The sequence below is a fragment of the Poeciliopsis prolifica genome, unplaced genomic scaffold (assembly GCF_027474105.1).
Source record: "Poeciliopsis prolifica strain line A6 unplaced genomic scaffold, Auburn_PproV2 SCAFFOLD148, whole genome shotgun sequence".
Taxonomy (NCBI): Eukaryota; Metazoa; Chordata; class Actinopteri; order Cyprinodontiformes; family Poeciliidae; genus Poeciliopsis; species Poeciliopsis prolifica.
The window spans coordinates 30,692-55,898 of NW_026562523.1; the positions used below are offsets into that span (position 1 = coordinate 30,692).

Sequence of the window (25,207 nt, forward strand, 5' to 3'; positions counted from 1 at the left end):
TGACAAACATGGAAGGTGAAGCATCCATGTTTTATCTGGAGAGAGAGGAACCCATGAGGAAGACTGAACCTCCAGGCGGGTCAGAACCGTTTTCTCCTCTCTGGCTGTTCGGTTTGTAAAAACTTCCGGTCCGGGGCTCCACGGGGAAAGTGGACTCAGTCAGGGTTCGGGTTGGGACAGAAGGGCCGGTGTTATGGATTAACTGGGCGAAACCTTCGCGCACTGCAGATGTTTCTGAATTGTAGGTGGCTGCGTTGATGCCTGCTGAAAAATCCTAACTAAGTGACAAAACCGTTTGCAAAACTTCACTATAAATCCAATTTTCACCAAATATGTTTTTTGTTACTTGTGAAAATGATGTTTGAAAACAAGTTTCTACAGAGCAGCGATCAGTTCGCTTCATTGGATCAGAACCAATGAGGAACAGGACCATCCCATCCAGGTTCACCAGAATCAATTCATTTCCTGTCATGAACAGCAGAATGTGAGCCTGAGTGGAAGCTTTTCTAACCAGCACTGATCGATTATTGATCATTGATCATTGAATCGGCTCTCAGCTTCCTGTAATGGGAGATATTAACATTTCCATCCTGCTGAGAGTTTCTGGCTCTGCAACCAAAATGTTTCTGAACTTCATCCTGTAGCGACTCGACCCACAGGAAGTGACTCGACCTGTCACAGGAAGTGACTCGACCCACAGGAAGTGACTCGACCCACAGGAAGTGACTCGACCCACAGGAAGTGGCTCGACCTGTCACAGGAAGTGACTCGACCTGTCACAGGAAGTGACTCGACCTGTCACAGGAAGTGACTCGACCTGTCACAGGAAGTGACTCGACCTGTCACAGGAAGTGACTCGACCTGTCACAGGAAGTGACTCGACCTGTCACAGGAAGTGACTCGACCTGTCACAGGAAGTGACTCGACCTGTCACAGGAAGTGACTCGACCTGTCACAGGAAGTGACTCGACCTGTCACAGGAAGTGACGCTGAACGATGAGGTCATCACATTGAATCAACTTTAAATCACTGATGTGTTGCTGTGTGTTTACTAACAGAGTAACGTCCATCAGTTATCATGACATAAAGTTAATGCTGTAGTTGGTGGTGAATCAACATAAAGTTATAATAATAAACTGTCAGATTATGATCCATATCTACAGAATCTGTTCTCCACTGGGAACCAGTTTGGATTAAATTAAAAACAAAACAAACTGCATTAACAGGGTCGTCAACGCTGATGTTTGTAAACATCAGCTGGCTGTGCCAATATGAAAATGTCTTCAAAACATAATTATACCTTGTCTATTGTTGGAAATGTTACTTTAATTATACTAGTTTGAATGATGATTAACTTTAGTGCATGTTGAAATGTTTAGATTAAAGATTCAATCAATATAACTATAATCTGATCAGCAGAACTTTTTTCTTAGACATAATTTGATTAAAATGAGTCGAATCAGTAGTTCTTTATATGAAATCAGTCTTAATAAATGTGTGAGTCACGTATTAATCTGAAATGTTTTAGTTCATCACAACCAAAGACGTAGAAAACTAATCAGAAAATGTTGAGTGCAACATGTTTTGGTATTGAAGCTGTTCAAGTCTGATTTAGAAGACTTTATAATATTACATGAAATGATTTGCCAATGTTATTATCAAATCTGCTGTTTGCTGCACTGGGTCAAAGGTCAGAGGTCAGGAGAGCTCAATGCGGTTCAGGAACCAGTTTGGAAGAATAATAAACACAGATAGCTGATAAAAACTGGTCCCAGTTTGTCAGGTAAAATGTTTCCATGTTTCTGTCCAATAGCTCATCTATTTGTTGCACTCTTGATGATGAGTCAGTGTGATTTTCGCAGGTTCTTTTATTCGATGAACACTGTTGACAACAAGAGCCTGAACCAGCCGCCACTGCACGAAACTGCTGCTGAGTCAGTGGTGCTCACTGTGCCAACTAGTGGCGAACTGCTGTAACTGCACTTTAGTATATCTTAGTTGAGTAGAAGTGCAGTCTGCAGTCCTTAAACACAGTGAAAAGGTGTGATTATTTCTCCAGTCCATTCTGTCACATATTGTTCCTTCCCCGTGAAAACTGACAGCGATGAATTCATGCAAACAGCTGGCGGATTGCCACGACGCTGCAGAGAGCAGCTCTAGACGACGGTCACACAGTAAACACACGCCTAGATATAAAAGTAATAGAGCTGACACAGTTGGTCAGATCGCTGGGTGACGCACAGCGTCTTCATATTTTGCATTTGTTTATAAGATAATGAATGTTTTCCTGCTGATTTTGCATCTTTTTTATCAGGTTGGGTTGTTGGTGGGATTTTTGCTCTTCCATTTCTGTTTGAATAAATTCTGGTTGATTGTGAAGTTGAACAGTGATTGCTGCTTGGTTTCACGTTTACACACTGAATCAACGGATCTGGAGGCAACGAGTAACAGACTTTCAACAATATGAAGGAATATTGAAGAATATATTTAAAGGAAACAGGTCTGATATTATTAAAATTAATTTATTGCTCATTAATGGAAGCCACATTAAGACTGTGCAACTTTATAATCTGACAATATTCTGACGGTTAAAGTTTTTAGAAAGCTTTGAAAAGTGGATGTTGTACAATAAATCTATTCCATCTTTAGTTTTAGAAAATGAAATTTGGTCTTCTAACAGAGTTAAATGATGATTTATCTAATCCCAAGTTTCATTCTCAAATACTACTTTCTAAAAATCAACTCCACTTTTAAAGTGAAATCATTTATTATTTACAATCTTTAATCCAATATGTTAATATCTTAATTTAAGATTTGAAATTTGTCTTTCATTTGTGACATTTTTTCTTTCCTCATTTAGTTTGTGTTTATTTTCATTTCTTCTTTTCCTGCTCAGTTTATTAAATCAAACTTTTTATCACTAATGTGCCTTGTCATAATATTTTCTTTTAATTTTCCATAAAGTTGGAAAAAACTTGTAACTTTTTATCCTCTAGATCTGTAAATGTGGACTTTAATTCTTCACAAATAATTCAGTTTGGTTTATATATCAAAGAAAAAAATGTAGAAGTTTTAGTGAATGTTTTGATGATTATAACCAAATATTATATCCATAAATGCCGTTATGCAAAATGCTCCCTGTCAATCTCTGCTCTCAAAACAAACTTTCCTCCTTTAACAGATGTCTGAAAAAGACCTTAAAAGCAAATAAATTGTGATTTAATGGAAGAATTTCAGTTCGCCCCTCTTCTCAATAACTTACCTTTATTTAGTTTTTTTTTTGTTGTGTAATTTTGTATTTCTTGTTCTAGCCTTTATTTTCTGTTAGAGTTGTGATCTTATTTTTTTCTTGTAATGTTCATTATTGTTTGAGTTTGTCATTGTTATTGTGTATTTCAATAAAAAAAATCATTGCCATAAATCCGCCTTTTAACTCAACGTCACATGCAGCAATGAATTGTGGGTAATGCAGTTTGCAGAAGTCCGTAAAAATGCAGAGTTTGCGTTAGGGCGGAAATAGAACCAAGATGGGAGGAAGTGGAGGACGTGGGACACACTGTGACCTTTAACCCCCAGCCTGAAGCAGAAGTTCGGGCCTCAGGGTTCGGACGGAGCCAGAGAACTTCAAGCTGCAGTTTGTAACTTCAGTGTTTAATGATTATTAATATTTCACACATGAATTAAAAGGTGCTTTCTGTCCTGACGTAACAGAATCAGTCAGAAACATGGATTCAATGTTTTCTGTTTAACTTGACATCATTATGGGAGAGGTTCTGCAGCGGCCTAATCAAAGCCCAGAGCTGTTCACAGCTCATCCCACCAGCCTGAGCTGGTGGAGTTTAGCAGTGACGGTCGCCATGTTGGTCATGACTGAGTTATGAAAGTGATGAGCGGCTGAACAGACGCGTCATGGCGACATGTCGTCATTAATCACATGATGAACGATCATCATCCTGTCGGAACCAGCAGCGGCAGGTCTGGACCTGCAGCTGCAGCTCAGACTGGAGATGCGCGTCCAGGGCCTGGGCGCCCTGCTGGGCAGCACCGAACATTTACCGGGAGGTTCGGTTCGGCCGGAGCCGCCTGGGCCACCTTAACATCTCTGGCTCGGGCTTTTAAAAATTACATTTATGCCCTTATTTTGAAGAGCCCGTTTACACGGCGGTTCCGTTTCCTGGAGAAAGATTAAGAAGAAACTTAGGAAGAGACAAACAGCTAGAGAATCAGATGGAAACATAAATACGATATTTAAGAACAAAACATGGCAACAATAAATGGTTCAAAAATTGTAGATTTAATTTGCCTTAAAATTAGCACCTTAGCATTAGCTTCTGCTAAATACTTTACTGGTGCAGCATAGCAGTGTAGCATAGCAGTGCAGCATAGCATAGCAGCGAAGCATAAAAGTGTAGCATAGCAGTGTAGCATAGCAGCGTAGCATAAAAGTGTAGCATAGCAGTGTAGCATAGCAGTGTAGCATAGCAGCGTAGCATAAAAGTGTAGCATAGCAGTGTAGCATGGCAGTGCAGCATAGCATAGCAGCGAAGCATAAAAGTGTAGCATAGCAGTGTAGCATAGCAGTGTAGCATAGCAGTGCAGCATAGCATAGCAGCGAAGCATAAAAGTGTAGCATAGCAGTGTAGCATAGCAGTGTAGCATGGCAGTGTAGCATAGCAGTGTAGCATGGCAGTGCAGCATAGCAGTGTAGCATAGCAGTGTAGCATAGCAGTGTAGCATGGCAGTGTAGCATAGCAACTGCTGCGGGTCGCGCCGCCGCGTTGCGACCAGTGAAGAGCAGATTTACGTTTTTGTCTTTTATCTTTTAGAGACAGAAATCTGATTTATTCAAAGGCTTTTCAGCAGAAACATTTCAAACCGGAGCTGCTGATAAAGCGCTCCTACGTCAGACCCAGATGTCGGAGGTGCAGTCGCCCCCCGGGTAGCGCAGCTCGTGGGCCAGCGCCGGCCCGTCGGGCTCCCGGCCGAAGTCCACCAGGAAGTCCGGGTTGAGGGACAGGCCGCCCCGCTCCACGTCCACATCGATCCGCATCATCACCGAGCCCTCTCTGCAAAACACCAGGACACGCTCAGCTTCTGTGGCCCAACACGCGGCTCCGGTCCTCAGCAGGCGCCGGGCTCTTCCGGGTCGCGGGTCGGTACCTCATCATGTCCGGGTAGAACTGCTTGTCCCAACCGCTGAACAGAGACGTGGTGACGTAAAGTCTCCGACCGTCCAGACTGAGCTGCAGCATCTGGGGACTTCCAGGGACACGCTTCCCCTGAGGGGCGGACAGGTGAGACAGATTAGAGACAGGTGAGACAGACACACTCAGGTAGACTCAGGTATTATACCTTGATGATGCAAGGAGCCGGCTGCTCCTGCTTTTCTGGATCCTCCAGGACTTTGACTGGTCCGTCTCTGATGATGCTTCCTCCCAGGAACACCTGGAACAGACAGACAGGTGAGCCGTCTCACTCCGACGTCTCGCTGTAGCAAGAGACAGATGTGATGACATCAGACCTGTCCAACCAATCGAGGGTTCCTGCGGTCTGTGATGTCATACTGTCTGATGTCACCGTGGAGCCAGTTGCTGAAGTAGAGGAAGCGATCATCCAACGAGATCAGGATGTCAGTGATGAGGCCTGCAGACAGGTGAGACAGGTAGGGCAGAGACATGTGAGACAGGTAGGGCAGAGACAGGTTAGAGACAGAGACAGGTGAGACAGAGACAGGTTAGAGACAGAGACAGGTGAGACAGGTAGGGCAGAGACAGGTAGGACAGAGACTGGTGAGACAGGTAGGACAGAGACAGGTGAGACAGAGACAGGTTAGAGACAGAGACAGGTTAGAGACAGAGACATGTGAGACAGAGACAGGTAGGACAGAGACAGGTGAGACAGGTAGGGCAGAGACAGGTTAGAGACAGAGACAGGTGAGACAGAGACAGGTAGGACAGAGACAGGTTAGAGACAGAGACAGGTGAGACAGAGACAGGTAGGACAGAGACAGGTTAGAGACAGAGACAGGTGAGACAGGTAGGGCAGAGACTGGTGAGACAGAGACAGGTAGGACAGAGACAGGTTAGAGACAGAGACAGGTGAGACAGGTAGGGCAGAGACAGGTAGGACAGAGACAGGTGAGACAGGTAGGGCAGAGACAGGTGAGACAGAGACAGGTTAGAGACAGAGACAGGTGAGACAGAGACAGGTAGGACAGAGACAGGTTAGAGACAGAGACAGGTGAGACAGAGACAGGTTAGAGACAGAGACAGGTTAGAGACAGAGACAGGTGAGACAGAGACAGGTTAGGGACAGGTGAGACAGAGACAGGTTAGAGACAGGTGAGACAGGTAGGGCAGAGACAGGTAGGACAGAGACAGGTGAGACAGGTAGGACAGAGACAGGTGAGACAGAGACAGGTAGGACAGAGACAGGTGAGACAGAGACAGGTGAGACAGAGACAGGTTAGTGACAGGTGAGACAGGTAGGGCAGAGACAGGTAGGACAGAGACATGTGAGACAGGTAGGGCAGAGACAGGTGAGACAGAGACAGGTAGGACAGGTAGGGCAGAGACAGGTTAGAGACAGAGACAGGTGAGACAGAGACAGGTTAGAGACAGAGACAGGTGAGACAGGTAGGGCAGAGACAGGTAGGACAGAGACAGGTGAGACAGGTAGGGCAGAGACAGGTGAGACAGAGACAGGTAGGACAGAGACAGGTGAGACAGAGACAGGTTAGAGACAGAGACAGGTGAGACAGGTAGGGCAGAGACAGGTGAGACAGAGACAGGTAGGACAGAGACAGGTGAGACAGGTAAGACATAGACAGGTGAGACAGAGACAGGTAGGACAGAGACAGGTTAGAGACAGAGACAGGTTAGAGACAGAGACAGGTGAGACAGAGACAGGTTAGGGACAGGTGAGAGACAGAGACAGGTAGGACAGAGACAGGTTAGAGACAGGTGAGACAGAGACAGGTTAGAGACAGGTGAGACAGGTAGGGCAGAGACAGGTGAGACAGAGACAGGTTAGAGACAGGTGAGACAGGTAGGGCAGAGACAGGTGAGACAGAGACAGGTAGGACAGAGACAGGTGAGACAGAGACAGGTTAGAGACAGAGACAGGTGAGACAGGTAGGGCAGAGACAGGTGAGACAGAGACAGGTGAGACAGGTAAGACATAGACAGGTGAGACAGAGACAGGTAGGACAGAGACAGGTTAGAGACAGAGACAGGTTAGAGACAGAGACAGGTGAGACAGAGACAGGTTAGGGACAGGTGAGAGACAGAGACAGGTAGGACAGAGACAGGTTAGAGACAGGTGAGACAGAGACAGGTTAGAGACAGAGACAGGTTAGAGACAGAGACAGGTTAGAGACAGGTGAGACAGAGACAGGTTAGTGACAGGTGAGACAGAGACAGGTTAGAGACAGAGACAGGTGGGATAGAGACAGGTTAGAGACAGAGACAGGTTAGAGACAGAGACAGGTGAGACAGGTAGGGCAGAGACAGGTAGGACAGAGACATGTGAGACAGTTAGGGCAGAGACAGGTGAGACAGAGACAGGTAGGGCAGAGACAGGTTAGAGACAGAGACAGGTGAGACAGGTAGGGCAGAGACAGGTAGGACAGAGACAGGTGAGACAGGTAGGGCAGAGACAGGTGAGACAGAGACAGGTAGGACAGAGACAGGTGAGACAGGTAGGGCAGAGACAGGTGAGACAGAGACAGGTAGGACAGAGACAGGTGAGACAGGTAGGGCAGAGACAGGTTAGAGACAGAGACAGGTGAGACAGAGACAGGTAGGACAGAGACAGGTGAGACAGGTAAGACATAGACAGGTGAGACAGGTAGGGCAGAGACAGGTTAGAGACAGAGACAGGTGAGACAGAGACAGGTAGGACAGAGACAGGTAGGACAGAGACTGGTGAGACAGAGACAGGTTAGAGACAGAGACAGGTGAGACAGAGACAGGTTAGAGACAGGTGAGACAGAGACAGGTTAGAGACAGAGACAGGTGAGACAGAGACAGGTTAGAGACAGGTGAGACAGAGACAGGTTAGAGACAGAGACAGGTGAGACAGGTAGGGCAGAGACAGGTAGGACAGAGACTGGTGAGACAGAGACAGGTTAGAGACAGAGACAGGTGAGACAGAGACAGGTTAGAGACAGGTGAGACAGAGACAGGTTAGAGACAGAGACAGGTGAGACAGAGACAGGTTAGGGACAGGTGAGAGACAGAGACAGGTTAGAGACAGGTGAGACAGAGACAGGTTAGAGACAGAGACAGGTTAGAGACAGAGACAGGTGAGACAGAGACAGGTTAGAGACAGAGACAGGTTAGAGACAGGTGAGACAGAGACAGGTTAGAGACAGAGACAGGTGAGACAGAGACAGGTTAGTGACAGGTGAGACAGAGACAGGTTAGAGACAGAGACAGGTGGGATAGAGACAGGTTAGAGACAGAGACAGGTTAGAGACAGAGACAGGTGAGACAGAGACAGGTTAGAGACAGAGACAGGTTAGAGACAGGTGAGACAGAGACAGGTTAGAGACAGAGACAGGTTAGAGACAGGTGAGACAGAGACAGGTTAGAGACAGAGACAGGTGGGATAGAGACAGGTTAGAGACAGAGACAGGTTAGAGACAGAGACAGGTTAGTGACAGGTGAGACAGAGACAGGTTAGAGACAGAGACAGGTGAGATAGAGACAGGTTAGAGACAGAGACAGGTGGGATAGAGACAGGTTAGAGACAGAGACAGGTTAGAGACAGAGACAGGTTAGTGACAGGTGAGACAGAGACAGGTTAGAGACAGAGACAGGTGAGATAGAGACAGGTTAGAGACAGAGACAGGTGGGATAGAGACAGGTTAGAGACAGAGACAGGTTAGAGACAGGTGAGACAGAGACAGGTTAGAGACAGAGACAGGTAGACCGTCGGCTCACTTGGCATCTCAGGTAGCATCCATCCCTCCACCTTCTTACTGGGAACACTGATGACCTTCTCTGCGGCCCAGTCGCCTTTCTGAGGAAACATCAGAACTATCAGAACCTTTTGATGGTTCTGATGATGGACACCAGAACCAGATCTCCAGCTATCTCTGTTCTGGGCTCTCGGTGGTTCTGGTCCATTTCACTAGTAACATAAAAACCTTCCAACTTTATTCCAGTTTCAATCATAAATGGTTTTTAGGTGGAACCCCTCATGATGGCCGATGGACCCTCTGGTACCAGAACCTCCTGCGTTTGGACCAGAACCTCCTACAGAAGCCCGGCAGCCTCCATGACAGCGGTGGTTCTGACCGGGGTTCTGTAGAACCTGAAGACACATCCCCGCAGGGCACATCCCACGTAGCCCTCGGTGGCGTCGGGGTCGTGCAGGAAGCGGACCTCCAAAGGAATGGCGCCATCTTCTCCCAGTTCCAGAGTCTGCAGCTTCCTGTGGCTGGTCCAGTCCCAGACATGGAGGGCGGATCCGTAGAGACCTGGAACAGAACGCCGGACTGGTTTGAGTCGGTCCAGGGGTTCTGACCCACTGGGACCAGAACCGTTTACTTGATGGCACCAGAAACACGCAGGAAGCCGGGCCGTTGGGCCCAGATTGGATCTGTGAGGCGATGGCAGCACTTCCGCTAACACGCTAACAGCACAGCTAATGATTTTTAGCATCTTAGCTAACCTAGCTCCCCTGACTTTTCCAAATAAAGTTTAGTAAACTTTCAGTGAATAAATAAAGTTCAACATCTGTGTTTAAGTTTTTCTTATCAACTGAATATTTCCACTGGAAGTTAGACGTTTATATTCATGCTCTTATTTTGAAGTCTGTTTACGCAGCAGTTCCATTTCCTCTCCACAGGTTCTTCACCCAGAATGCATTGCTGCAGCTCAAGTTTAAAATGTGCGGCTGTGTTGGGCCTGCTGCTTCCACTGAACGCATCGATAGTTAATGTCATGATTGTTGCTGTTATGATTTTTATTCTTTCTGTATTTATCATCTAAAATCATTAACAGAAAATGACTAGTTGTCGAGAGAACACAAGAAAATAATTATTCTTACAGTCTAAGTATAAAAAATGCAAATGAACATTCAACTTAAAATCAGTCGGGCTCAAACTTTGATGATCAGCTTTTCTTAACCTAACTTTTATTTTCTGATTTAAATCTTGTTCAAAGTGTCCAGATAGAAGTTGTACACCAGTTCAAACTTTTAACTATTTGCAAAAAACTGGGCCCTAAAAAGCAAACATGATCGAACTGCAACTTCATCAATCGTCACTCTTCTCCACCTCCTGTCAGTTTCTGCTGCTGCAGCTCCGTGCTGCCTTCAGGAGAATGGGACATCACAGTATCATCCACATAATTTCACCCACGCGCCATTAATGTGCAAACCAGAACTTTGAGGGGAAAAATAAAAGTTCCAGATCCTTTTAATGCCAGAGAAATATTGAACAGAAACATGGATTATATCTTTAGATCTGTCTATTGATTTAAAGTTAATAAATCAATAGACAGGTCAGAGATTACAAAGAACAAAGCTGGTTCTTAATCCAGTGTTATGGAGTCACTGAACGGCATCATGACATTAACACTAACATAAAAAATAATACTGAAGAAATTATGAAATAAAATATAATTTAAAACATAAGTACTAAGTTTCCTACTGTTTTCTCAGTAAAATATATCTCTTGTTAGAACTGGTTGTGGTCCCAACAAACAAATGGCAAAATATTATTTTACCTTTTATGTGAAAATAGTGTCTGTCTGTTCGGTATTAATTATTGCTCGAAAGGTCTTGCCATACAAGTTTATTCCTCTATTTAGTTTAGTTTCTTAGTTTATTTTTGCATTTTGTTCATTGTTCATTTCCATTTAGTTGCCTTCTATTCATTTGATCCTTTCTTGGTTTATTGTCCTCTTTAGTTTTATTTTATTGTTTTTATTGACCTGCTGTTCTTCAGGTTACCAGTAGCTGTTGGTTTTACGTGCCTCCATTAAGATTCAGACTACCGATCTTCTGTTTGACTTATAATAAAGTCATTTATTATCAGAAAAATGTCTTTTGTCTTGCCATTTTTCATAGATCCATATAAATCCGACATCAATCAAAATCAAGGACAGTAGAAAACTGTTTGCCTCTGTGTTATTACGCCCCTGGTGGCAATAAGATGAAGGTGCTCCAGCATCTTCCCTCCTCCTCCTGATCCTGATCCTGATCTGCCCTCAGAGAATCAGGATTCTCTGATCTTGATTCAATCTGGTCCGTTGTTCTGCTCTATGTCCCGATTCTCCTGTTTCTGAGTTTTGCGGGGTTTTGTTTTTTGCTGTGGAGGAGCGAATCGATGGGAAAAGCAGAGCGACGTAAACCTGTGCTGCTACCGGACGGCTTACCGCACCGACGCTAACTAAATGAACGCTCTGTATTGTGGAATCACCCACTCAGGGATTTCTTTATTAAACGGGTTCATTTTTCAGGGTTTGTGATTTTAGTAATCACGTTTATCAGAATCAAGCACCTTCATCTTATTGCCACCAGGGGGCGTAAAAAACACAGAGGAAAACAGTTTTCTACTGTTCTAACAGAGCAACATTTCGTTGTCCTTCACCTGATGCGGTGAAGCCACCAGTAGCAGGAGGACGGAGCTGCGCCAAGAAGATAACAGAAGCTAATGGATACTAACACAAGCTAATGGAAGCTAACAGAAGCTAATGGAAGCTAACACAAGCTAATTGAAGCTAATGGAAGCTAACAGAAGCTAATGGACGCTAACACAACCTAATGGAAGCTAACAGAAGCTAAGACAAGCTAATAGAAGCTAACAGAAGCAAACAAAAGCTAATGGAAGGTAACAGAAGCTAATGGAAGATAACAGAAGCTAATGGAAGCTAACACAAGTTAAGGGAAGCTAATGGAAGCTAACAAAAGCTAATAGAAGCTAACAGAAGCTAATGAAAACTTACTGAAGCTAATGCAAGCTAACAGAAGCTAATGGATGCTAACAGAAGCAAACACAAGCTAATGGAAGCTAACAGAAACACTGACAAGAAGAACTGCCATTTATACAGTTACATTATGTTACACAGCTCTTTTTAGCAAGTAGCTCAAAGTGTGAACTGATATTGTTGTCATTTAAGGTGTAAAGTTTACCTTCAACCAAACGCTCCCAAAGGAATCGCAGCGCTCCCTATGCAAATATTTCTGCTGCCCTTTGTTGCCCCCCGGGGGCGGTACCACCCGTTGAGAAACGCTATTTTAAGGAGATGTAGAAGTAGCTATTAGTGCTTTAACGTTATCCACCATATGTCAGCAGAAGCTAAGAGCTACTTTGCTGTTAGCTTCTGTTGAATAACTTCTTGATAAACTGCTTTGGGATAATGATGGCAAATGGCAGAAATGGCCTCCAGAAAAGACTGGAGGATCAGTCTTTTCTGGAGGTCAGAACCAGAACCAGAAGACCAGTTAAACCAGTCTGATATTGGGGCTCCACTGGACATTGTAGTTACTCACCAGGATGTCTGCCCTTCAACAAACTCTCTCTTCACCACCAACCTTACAAAGACTGGCTGTAAGGTTGGTGGAAATAAGCAGAGTCCTAACAACCACTGCCACTGGTGGCGCTATAGCTCCCCTGGAAATATTTTAACATTTTTATTTGTACTTGTGGCATTTTCATTAAAATACACAAACCTTTAAAAAACATTGTTCAAAAAAATCCTGCACCACTTTTTGTATTTTGCTATTATCACTTCCGGGAAAAAATCGACGTGGCGCCGGCGAGGAGCAACCCTCCCCCGATCACTGCAGGGCGTTTGGGTCGCAATGCGTCTCAAAGTACACGAGTTATCTAGATGAACCGACCTCACAGCAACCCGTTTACAGCAACCATTATCTATCCCGACAGCCAGAACATCTGAACCGGATTACAACTCAGTACATTTCCAAAACCAAAAAGGAGTCTGGCGTAACGCAAGATGTGGACGGCGGTCAACAGCTGACCTCATGTCCAAACTGAGCGAAGGATGGGAACTGCCGTCAGTCAGCACCGACCTGATCAACATCAGGACACTTGTTGATGTCAAATCAAACTCATAAGATGTTAATTAGGCAAATAAACACAAGTAAAGAAAAGCAAAATGACGATATGATCCTTTGTGACGTCACTGTCTTCAAACTCCTGCTCCATCATGACGGAAATCAAAACAACCAAACCTGTATGGAGACAAACTGGCTTCAATATTATTCAATCGAAAACAAAATCATGTCAAACAAAAAAAATTTAATTGTGATCAATGTTTTGGATTGTCAAAAAAAAAAAAAAAAACTTTAAAATCTTTTAAATTGTAAGAATAATTTTTTAACAAAAAAATGTTTTAAAGCTTTTTTCTTGAATTTAAATCACTCATATTTGTTGCAAATTTTTATTTACGAATGCCAGGAATTTTTTAATGCTCCCTTTTTCTTGGTTGAATGAGCAACTGTGGCTGTGTGCAGGGCCGGACTTAGGGGGATGTGGGCCCCTGGGTTGAGCCAAGCTGTGGGCCCCTCTTCATCATTGTTATACGGTTGCATATATATATATATATATATATATATATATATATATATATATATATATATATATATATATATATATATAAAAAGCTGGACTCAAGGACAGCACAGAGGCCCTCATCCTGGCCGCCCAGGAACAGGCCTAAACACCAGAGCAATAGAGGCCCAGATCTACCACACCAGACAAGACCCAAGGTGTAGGTTGTGCAAGGAGGCCCCTGAGACAGTCCAGCACATCACAGCAGGGTGCAAGATACTGGCAGGGAAAGCGTACATGGAACGACATAACCAAGTGGCAGGCATAGTGTACAGAAACATCTGTGCAGAATATGGACTGGAAACCCCGAGATCAAAGTGGGAAACACCCCCAAAGGTGGTGGAGAATGCAGAGCTAAGATCCTGTGGGACTTCCAGATCCAGACAGACAAAATGGTAATGGCGAACCAACCAGACATTGTCGTAGTGGATAAACATCAGAGGAAAGCCGTTGTGGTAGATGTAGCAATACCAAGTGATTGCAACATCAGGAAAAGGAGAAACTGGAGAAATACCAGGGCCTCAGGGAGGAACTGGAGAGGACTGGAAGGTGAAGACCACAGTGGTGCTGTGGTCATCGGGGCCTCGGGGCAGTAACCCCCAAACTGGAGCAGTGGCTACAACAGATCCCAGGAACAACATCAGATATCTCAGTCCAGAAATGTGCAGTCCTTGGCACAAGATACTGCAGGACCCTCAAGCTCCCAGGCCTCTGGTAGAAGATATATAGATCTATATATAGATCTATATATAGATCTATATATCCTCTGGTAGAGGACCCGAGCTCAGAGGATATAGATCTATACATATATAGATATAGATCTATATATGTATAGATATATATCTATATCTATATATATATAGATCTATATATTTAGATATATATCTATATATCCTCTGGTAGAGGACCCGAGCTCAGAGGATAAGAACCACCCGCGGTGGGTGAGAAGGGAATTTTTATATATATATATATATATATATATAAAAAATTAAAAATTGTGCTAAAATAATAATGAATAAGTATGGAGCAGCTAAAGTAGCACAGCTAACATAGACATCAGCTCCCACGAATAGAAAAATATGAGGAGGACATCGTGTCAAACTACCAGAAATATAAAACGTGATCTGGAATCATTTAAAAGTTCTTTGTCTCATTTAATGGGAGACCAAAGTGTGCTGGTTTCATGTCTGAGGCAGACCACCAGGACGCTCATTTTGTTTAACTGCCTGTTTTCTGCCACCTAGTGGTCGTTTTTTTAAACCATGATGCACAATATATCTATTAACATTTTTTTGCATTATAAAGAAGTGGAGAGATATTCCGTTATCCAACAAATTAACATCTTTGTCACTTCGGCACAGCACAGTCAAAGGATGAGGACACCAACTCAGAGCAGAAATCAGATGACCAGCTTTCCACCAGCATTTAACGCACCACGGCTCATGAATATCAGGCTGTCTGGAGTGTGAAATGAGTCAAAAAGTCCTCGTCCACTAACCGGTTCTGTCTGAGCTCATCAGGCGACTCCTGATGACCTCTGCAGACCCAGGAGAAGGTCTGGATTCACAATTATCACATTTGTAAGGTTGTAGTTGAAAAGTCTATGTGTAGAAATTTAGCGTTTGTAGAAATTGTAATTACGTATGTGTACTTTATTTTATGTTCATAATGTCTTCATATTTGTGACCTCATATTTACAAGATCCCAGTTATGCACACATTTTCATTTCACGGTTTACTCATCATGTCTCACAACCGTCCAAAGTTAAGCACAGGAATGTGAATGGATTACAAATCCAGTCAGACACACACTGGTATTCTGAGACTATTGCCACTGATCAGAGGCCAAAAACAGAGTCAGTCAAAACGACAGCTGCAGATACAGGTGGACAGAAAAGCTCCAGGAAGCTGAAGCTGCTGTCATCATAGCGATGGATCCCTCTGAAGGCTCCCTGCGGTGATGAATGATGCTCTGCTCTCGATCTACAGCTATTATTATCTTTAATGAATTAAAACTATTCAATAAAAGATACAATAAATGAATACAATTGAAATAAATGGGTTAATTATTTATGGAGTGAAAACAATGTCTGTGTGTGTGTAATACTGGATGTGTAACTTGTGTAAGCATCTTTGTGTGTAACTTTGGATACACACATACTTGTGACATCACTAGCGATGCCAGAGTGTCTTAAAGAGACACCATTACGGCTGTTACCAGACCACTGACCTTCCTTGACGTGGCTGGGTTGAAGCCGTGGACCAGCGCTTTGGGCGCCCCCCCACTCGGTGCTGATCATCACATTGTGGCGGGGCTGGTACCAGAAGTCGTAGCCGAACGGCGCCGCCTCACCTGGATGCTCCCAGTTACCGATCACCTCAAACGTCTCACCGTCCAGCAGGACAAAGCCCCCTGCAACAGCAGCAGTTACCACCACCGTCCAGCAGAGGGCAGCAGCTTGTGATCCTCTCTGTGGGTTCAAGCCTCACCTTTACCGCCACCTGCTGGCTCTCCCATGCAGCTGATCATGATCTGGTCGCTGGCCAGGCAGTGGCTGGTGTGAGGTTGGCCAGGCCGCACTTCCAGTACAGATCGATGGGCTCCACCGTCTGGAACCCGCAAAGAAGCAAATACTTAGTTAGCGAGCTAAATACTTAGCTTAATAAATCTCAATTAGAAATTTCAATAGTTATGAGGAAGATAGCTAAATAACTAGTTACAAACTGAGTTTCTACATAAGCTGACTGGCTACATATTTAGCTTACAAACAACATTTAACTTGCTAACTAAAGGTTTAGTTCAAGTTCAATATTTAAAGTTGAGTGAATAACATTCATTTAAAAACCAACTTTTTCCCTCATTCCAGGCTAATTAAACCAAATTATTACTGTTCATCTTTGACTGTAACTTCAGAAAAAGCATAAATAACCATGTGGGGACAGGAAGGATTCGTATCTTTGGACCGGATCCCAAACAGAACCGCTTTGCTGTTTTCACTGTCTGCCTCTACAGCCACTGTAATGCCACGGCGACACCAGCAGGGGGCAGTAGAGTCACCTCTACGTCCATGAAACCCTAGAATATCAGTGTGGGCTCAGAACCGTCTGGGTTCAGAACCGTTCAGAACCGTCTGGGCTCAGAACCGTCTGGGTTCAGAACCGTTCAGAACCGTCTGGGCTCAGAACCGTCTGTGTTCAGAACCGTCTGTGTTCAGAACCGTCTGTGTTCAGAACCGTCTGGGCTCAGAACCGTCTGGGTTCAGAACCGTCTGGGTTCAGAACCGTTCAGAACCGTCTGGGTTCAGAACCGTCTGGGTTCAGAACCGTTCAGAACCGTCTGGGTTCAGAACCGTTCAGAACCGTCTGGGCTCAGAACCGTCTGGGCTCAGAACCGTCTGGGCTCAGAACCGTTCAGAACCGTCTTGGCTCAGAACCGTCTGGGTTCAGAACCGTTCAGAACCGTCTGGGCTCAGAACGTCTGGGCTCAGAACCGTCTGGGTTCAGAACCGTCTGGGCTCAGAACGTCTGGGTTCAGAACCGTTCAGAACCGTCTGGGTTCAAAACCGTCTGGGCTCGGAACCGTCTGGGTTCAGAACCGTCTGGGCTCAGAACCGTTCAGAACCGTCTGGGTTCAGAACCGTCTGGGCTCTGAACCGTCTGGGCTCAGAACCGTCAGAACCGTTCAGAACCGTCTGGGTTCAAAACGTCTGGGCCCGGAAACCGTCTGGGTTCAGAACCGTCTGGGTTCAGAACCGTTCAGAACCGTCTGTGTTCAGAAACCGTTCAGAACCGTCTGGCTCAGAACCGTTCAGAACCGTCTGGGTTCAGAACCGTCTGGGCTCTGAACGGTTCAGAACCGTCTGGGTTCAGAACCGTCTGGGTTCAAAACCGTCTGGGTTTTGAACCCAGACGGTTCAAAACCGTCTGGGTTCAGAACCGTTCAGAACCGTCTGGGTTCAGAACCGTCTGGGTTCAGAACCGTCTGGGTCAGAACCGTTCAGAACCGTCTGGGTTCAGAACCGTCTGGGTTCAGAACGTCTGGGCTCAGAACCGTTCAGAACCGTCTGGGTTCAGAACCGTCTGGGCTCAGAACCATCTGGGTTCAGAACCGTCTGGGTTCAGAACCGTCTGGGCTCAGAACCGTCTGGGTTCAGAACCGTATGGGCTCTGAACCGTCTGGGCTCAGAACCGTTCAGAACCGTCTGGGTTCAGAACGTTGGGCTCACAACCGTTCAGAACCGTCAGTGTTCAGAACCGTCTGGGTTCAGAACCGTCTGGGTTCAGAACCGTGGCTCAGAACCGTTCAGAACCGTCTGGGCTCTGAACCGTCTGGGTTCAGAACCGTCTGGGTTCAGACCGTCTGGACTCAGAACCGTTCAGAACGTCGGGTTCAGAACCGTCTGGGTTCAGAACCGTCTCGGTCAGAACCGTTCAGAACCGTCTGGGTTCAGAACCGTCTGGGCTCAGAACCATCTGGGTTCAGAACCGTCTGGGCTCAGAACCGTCTGGGCTCAGAACCGTTCAGAACCGTCTGGGTTCAGAACCGTTCAGAACCGTCTGGGCCAGAACCGTCTGGGTTCAGAACCGTCTGGGCTCAGAACCGTTCAGAACCGTCTGGGCTCAGAACCGTCTGGGTTCAGAACCGTCTGGGCTCTGAACCGTCTGGGTTCAGAACCGTCTGGGCTCAGAACCGTTCAGAACCGTCTGGGTTCAGAACCGTCTGGGTTCAGAACCGTCTGGGCTCAGAACCGTTCAGAACCGTCTGGGTTCAGAACCGTCTGGGCTCTGAACCGTCTGGGTTCAGAACCGTCTGGGTTCTGAACCGTCTGGGCTCAGAACCGTTCAGAACCGTCTGGGTTCAGAACCGTCTGGGTTCAGAACCGTCTGGGCTCTGAACCGTCTGGGTTCAGAACCGTCTGGGCTCTGAACCGTCTGGGTTCAGAACCGTTCAGAACCGTCTGGGCTCAGAACCGTCTGGGCTCAGAACCGTTCAGAACCGTCTGGGTTCAGAACCGTCTGGGTTCAGAACCGTCTGGGCTCAGAACCGTTCAGAACCGTCTGGGTTCAGAACCGTCTGGGTTCAGAACCGTCTGGGTTCAGAACCGTCTGGGTTCAGAACCGTCTGGGTTCAGAACCGTCTGGGTTCAGAACCGTTCAGAACCGTCTGGGCTCAGAACCGTCTGGGCTCAGAACCGTTCAGAACCGTCTGGGTTCAGAACCGTCTGGGTTCAGAACCGTCTGGGCTCTGAACCGTCTGGGCTCAGAACCGTCTGGGTTCAGAACCGTCTGGGCTCAGAACCGTCTGGGCTCAGAACCGTTCAGAACCGTCTGGGTTCAGAACCGTCTGGCTCAGAACCGTTCAGAACCGTCTGGGTTCAGAACCGTCTGGGTTCAGAACCGTCTGGGTTCAGAACCGTTCAGAACCGTCTGGGTTCAGAACCGTCTGGGTTCAGAACCGTTCAGAACCGTCTGGGCTCAGAACCGTCTGGGCTCAGAACCGTTCAGAACCGTCTGGGTTCAGAACCGTCTGGGTTCAGAAACCGTCTGGGCTCTGAACCGTCTGGGCTCAGAACCGTCTGGGTTCAGAACCGTCTGGGCTCAGAACCGTTCAGAACCGTCTGGGTTCAGAACCGTCTGGGCTCTGAACCGTTCAGAACCGTCTGGGTTCAGAACCGTCTGGGCTCAGAACCGTCTGGGTTCAGAACCGTCTGGGTTCAGGAATTTTTAGCAACAGATGTTTATTTTCTCTCCAACATCAACAAGTTAAACTGGAATATTTTCTGTTTTTACTACTAGAGTTAAAGATCTGCAATGAACTCTGCATGAACCTGAGCCTCTTCCTCCTCCTCTTCCTCCTCTTCCTCCTCCTCTTCCTCCAACTCTTCCTCCTCCTCTTCTTCCTCTTCCTCCTCCTCCTGTTTTCTGTGTTATCGTTTTAAGATCCAGCTGAACTCTGCATGTTTTCATTTCTGTTCGTCTGTTTTCTACATTATTTTCTTTCATTCATAGTTTTGTTCATCTATTTCGTCTGCAGGTTTCCTGACCTCTACATGACCTCCAGCAGGTCATGTAGAGGTCAGCAGCGTGTGCGGCTGCTGACCTTGTGGATCCGCGGCGCTCTGGGCTCGGTTCCCACATCGATCACGTAGATCCGGGAGGAGATGAGCGACGGCAGGATGAGCCGGTTCCGGGTTCGGGTCGGGTCGCCGAAGCAGCTGCTGCAGGCGTTCCAACCAGAGTGATGCAGCTCATCGTTCAGGTTCGGCATCGGCAGGCGGTGGATCACCTGCAGACGGGTCGGGTTAGATACTCTGGACCCAACAGAACCATCAGAAGAAACAGAACCAACAGAACCATCAGAACCAAACAGAACCATCGGAACCAACAGAACCAAACAGAACCATAGGAAACAACAGAACCATCAGAACCAACAGAACCATCGGAACCAACAGAACCAACAGAACCATCGGAACCAACAGAACCATCAGAACCAACAGAACCAAACAGAACCATCAGAACCAACAGAACCATCAAAACCAACGGAACAATCGGATCCAAAAGAACCATCAGAACCAACAGAACCATCAGAACCAACAGAACCATCAGAACCAACAGAACCAAACAGAACCAACAGAACCATCAGAACCAACAGAACCATCGGAAACAACAGAACCATCAGAACCAACAGAACCAAACAGAACCAACAGAACCATCAGAACCAACAGAACCATCAGAACCAACAGAACCAAACAGAACCATCAGAACCATCAGAACCAACAGAACCGCCAGAACCAAACAGAACCAACGGAACCAACAGAACCAAACAGAACCATCAGAACCAACAGAACCATCAGAACCAACGGAACAATCGGATCCAAAAGAACCATCAGAACCAACAGAACCAAACAGAACCAACAGAACCAACGGAACCAACAGAACCAACGGAACCATCGGAACCAACAGAACCAACGGAACCATCAGAACCAACAGAACCATCAGAACCAACAGAACCATCGGAACCAACAGAACCAACAGAACCATCGGAACCAACAGAACCATCAGAACCATCAGAACCAACAGAACCAAACAGAACCATCAGAACCAACAGAACCATCAAAACCAACGGAACAATCGGATCCAAAAGAACCAACAGAACCAACAGAACCATCAGAACCAACAGAACCATCGGAAACAAGAACCATCAGAACCAACAGAACCAAACAGAACCAACAGAACCATCAGAACCAACAGAACCATCAGAACCAACAGAACCAACAGAACCATCAGAACCATCAGAACCAACAGAACCATCGGAACCAACAGAACCAACGGAACCATCAGAACCAACAGAACCGCCAGAACCAAACAACAAGAAAACCAACAGAAAAAAAACAGAACCAACGAACCAACAGAACCAAAGAACCATCAGAACCAACAGAACCATCAGAACCAACGGAACAACGGAACCAAAAGAACCATCAGAACCAACAGAACCAAACAGAACCAACAGAACCAACGGAACCAACAGAACCAACGGAACCATCGGAACCAACAGAACCAACAGAACCATCGGAACCAACAGAACCAACGGAACCATCAGAACCAGAACCAACAGAACCAACAGAACCAACAGAACCATCGGAACCAACAGAACCAACGGAACCATCAGAACCAACAGAACCAAACAGAACCAACAGAACCAACAGAACCAACAGAACCACAGAACCATCGGAACCAACAGAACCATCGGAACCAACAGAACCAACGGAACCATCAGAACCAACAGAACCAAACAGAACCAACAGAACCAAACAGAACCATCTGAACCAACAGAACCATCAGAAACAACAGAACTAACAGAACCATCAGAACCATCGGAACTAACAGAACCATCAGAACCAAACAGAACCAACAGAATCATCGGAACCAACAGAACCATCAGAACCATCGGAACTAACAGAACCATCAGAACCAACAGAACCATCAGAACCATCAGAAACAACAGAACCATCAGAACCATCAGAACCAACAGAACCAAACAGAACCAACAGAACCATCGGAACCAACAGAACCATCAGAACCATCAGAACCAAACAGTACCATCAGAACCATCAGAACCAACAGAACCATCAGAACCAACGGAACCATCAGAACCAACAGAACCAACAGAACCATCGGATCCAAAAGAACCATCAGAACCATCAGAACCAAACAGAACCATCGGAACCATTGGAACCAACAGAACCATCGGAACCAACAGAACCAACAGAACCATCAGAACCAAACAGAACCATCAGAACCAACAGAACCAACAGAACCATCAGAACCAACAGAACCAACAGACCATCAGAACCAACAGAACCATCAGAACCAACAGAACCAAACAGAACCAACAGAACCATCAGAACCATTGGAACCAACAGAACCATCAGAAACAACAGAACCATCAGAACCAACAGAACCAAACAGAACCAACAGAACCATCGGAACCAACAGAACCATCAGAACCAACAGAACCATCGGATCCAAAAGAACCATCAGAACCATCAGAACCAACAGAACCAAACAGAACCAACAGAACCATCGGAACCAACAGAACCATCAGAACCAACAGAACCATCGGAACCAACAGAACCATCAGAACCAACAGAACCATCGGAACCATTGGAACCAACAGAACCATCAGAACCAACAGAACCATCAGAACCAACAGAACCATCGGATCCAAAAGAACCATCAGAACCATCAGAACCAACAGAACCAACAGAACCAACAGAACCATCGGAACCAACAGAACCATCAGAACCAACAGAACCATCGGAACCAACAGAACCATCAGAACCAACAGAACCATCGGAACCATTGGAACCAACAGAACCATCAGAACCAACAGAACCAACAGAACCATCAGAACCAACGGAACCAACAGAACCATCAGAACCAACAGAACCATCAGAACCATCAGAACCAACAGAACCAAACAGAACCAACAGAACCATCGGAACCAACAGAACCATCAGAACCAACAGAACCATCGGAACCAACAGAACCATCAAACCAACAGAACCATCGGAACCATTGGAACCAACAGAACCATCAGAACCAACAGAACCATCAGAACCAACGGAACCAACAGAACCATCAGAACCAACAGAACCATCAGAACCATCAGAACCAACAGAACCAAACAGAACCAACAGAACCATCAGAACCATTGGAACCAACAGAACCATCAGAACCATCGGAACCAACAGAACCATCAGAACCAACAGAACCATCAGAACCATCGGAACCAACAGAACCATCAGAACCAACAGAACCATCAGAACCATCAGAACCAACAGAACCAAACAGAACCAACAGAACCATCAGAACCATTGGAACCAACAGAACCATCAGAACCAAACAGTACCATCAGAACCATCAGAACCAACAGAACCAAACAGAACCAACAGAACCATCAGAACCATCGGAACCAACAGAACCATCAGAACCAACAGAACCATCAGAACCATCAGAACCAACAGAACCAACAGAACAACCATAACCATCAGAACATTGGAACCAACAGAACCATCAGAACCAAACAGTACCATCAGAACCATCAGAACCAGAACCATCAGAACCAACGGAACCATCAGAACAGAACCAACAGAACCATCGGATCCAAAAGAACCATCAGAACCATCAGAACCATCAGAACCAAACAGAACCATCGGAACCAACAGAACCATCAGAACCATTGGAACCAACAGAACCATCGGAACCAACAGAACCAAACAGAACCATCAGAACCAACGGAACCAACAGAACCATCGGAACCAACAGAACCAAACAGAACCAACAGAACCATCAGAACCAAACAGAACCAACAGAACCATCAGAACCATTGGAACCAACAGAACCAACAGAACCAACAGAACCATCAGAACCATCGGAACTAACAGAACCATCAGAACCAAACAGAACCATCAAAAGCATTGGAACCGACCAAAACAAACAGAACCAACAGGAGTTTTGGGAGAAAAACAGAATCAGTGAGAAGACACAAGGCAGACGAGTCCATCAGAACTGGACTGCTGGACTTGTGGTTCTGGTCGGGTTCTACCTGGCAGTACGTGGGCGACTCCGGGTCGACGTCCACTGTGGCCAGGTAGTCGGGCTTCTGGACCGCGGTGCTGCGGTAGATACAGGGCAGGTAGACGATCCGCTCACGGGGGCCTGCGGGCAGAACCAGAACCCGTACAGGTATTTTTCCTATTGAACTTTCTGGTTTGACTGTTTGGTTTGTTTGGACTTCCAGTACCAGAACCAGAGTGCTGACCTGGTTCTGGCCCGGTCCAGACGTCCACTCACCCTTCATGGCGTCCAGCGGGCTGCGGTATCCGGGTCCACATCCTGAACATGCGGCTGAAACACACAAACGGATCCAGAAGCATAACCAGACGCTGCAGCACAGGCCTCTACTGGGTTAAGATCAATGATTAACATGAACTCTACTGAGCATGCTCAGAAGGCCCAGAAACAACCACAGGAGATACAAACGGAGTCAGAATCTGAACAGAACCGGCTTCTTCGGGCCTCAGGCGGCTCTCACAAAAGGGTTATATAACACACACACCACACACACACACACACACACACACACACACACACACACGCACACACACACACAAACACACAGGCACACAACTTCCCCCAAAACATCCTGGCTTTTCTTCATGGAAAACTACCAAGGTCCAGATTCCCTGGCTCAGTCTGGAAAACACACACACACACTCACACACACACACTCACACACACACACACAGACACACACACAGAGGTCCAGAACCAGGAATGTGAACCCTCCTGGTGGCTTGAAGCTGAAATTCCCCAGCTTCCTTGAAGGAGGCATGCTGATGTTTTACAGCTAGACGATTATTGATTATTGATCAGATATTTTGTGGTTAACAGCTGCAGCAGATCAGGTGAGTAGCAGCCAATCAGAACGCAGCATGCTGAACCCAACTCACCCATGTTGGATCTTCTGGTTCCGATTCCTGCGGTTCTGACCCGTCTGCTGGCTGTGCAGGTCTGGGTGCTGTGGAGCCAGTGGGCGGAGCTGGCGCGTTGAGTAGCAGGAAGCAGCCAATCAGAAAGGAGGGGTGGGGCATAGAGGCCTTTGGCTCTCCAGCTGCTGGAACAGCGCGCCCCCCGCAGGCTGACAGAGGAACTGCCTGTAAGGCAGGCTGAGGAAGGAGCCTGGTACCGCAGGAGGTCCGGTTTGAGGTTCTGCTTCACATCCGGTCAGAACTTCTACATGAGCAGAGCAAACAACAGCATAAATATCCATAAGCAATAAGAGGTCAGACTGAAATGATGAACAGAAACGGATCCAATCACTGATCATGTGATCACCGATCGATCAGTTATTCTAACTAAATGAAATCAGGTTGCTATGGCAACCACCAACTTATTGACTACACAAAATAAATTCAAAGAAGAAATAAATTTTGGACAAACTTCGCATCGACTGGAACCATAAAATTAATATCATGAAGTTGATTTAAAGCAATAATTTCATTCAAAAAGTGAAACTTGTATATCACATATACTGTATATATATTTGTTACACAGGCTG

General features: G+C 46.1%; 1 protein-coding gene across 1 annotated transcript; it reads right to left on the reverse strand.

The window, feature by feature from the left end:
* Positions 1-4,273: 4,273 nt before the first annotated feature.
* On the reverse strand, positions 4,274-24,652 carry LOC129355857 (methanethiol oxidase-like). Its single transcript, XM_055025471.1, is given in 13 exon segments — positions 4,274-5,066; positions 5,161-5,279; positions 5,353-5,445; positions 5,522-5,643; positions 8,946-9,024; positions 9,303-9,484; positions 15,815-15,997; positions 16,075-16,152; positions 16,155-16,194; positions 19,685-19,870; positions 23,693-23,805; positions 23,941-23,994; positions 24,600-24,652. Coding segments are annotated over 13 exon segments (1,416 nt in total). The 5' UTR covers positions 24,604-24,652; the 3' UTR covers positions 4,274-4,903.
* Between the last annotated feature and the right edge of the window lie 555 nt (positions 24,653-25,207).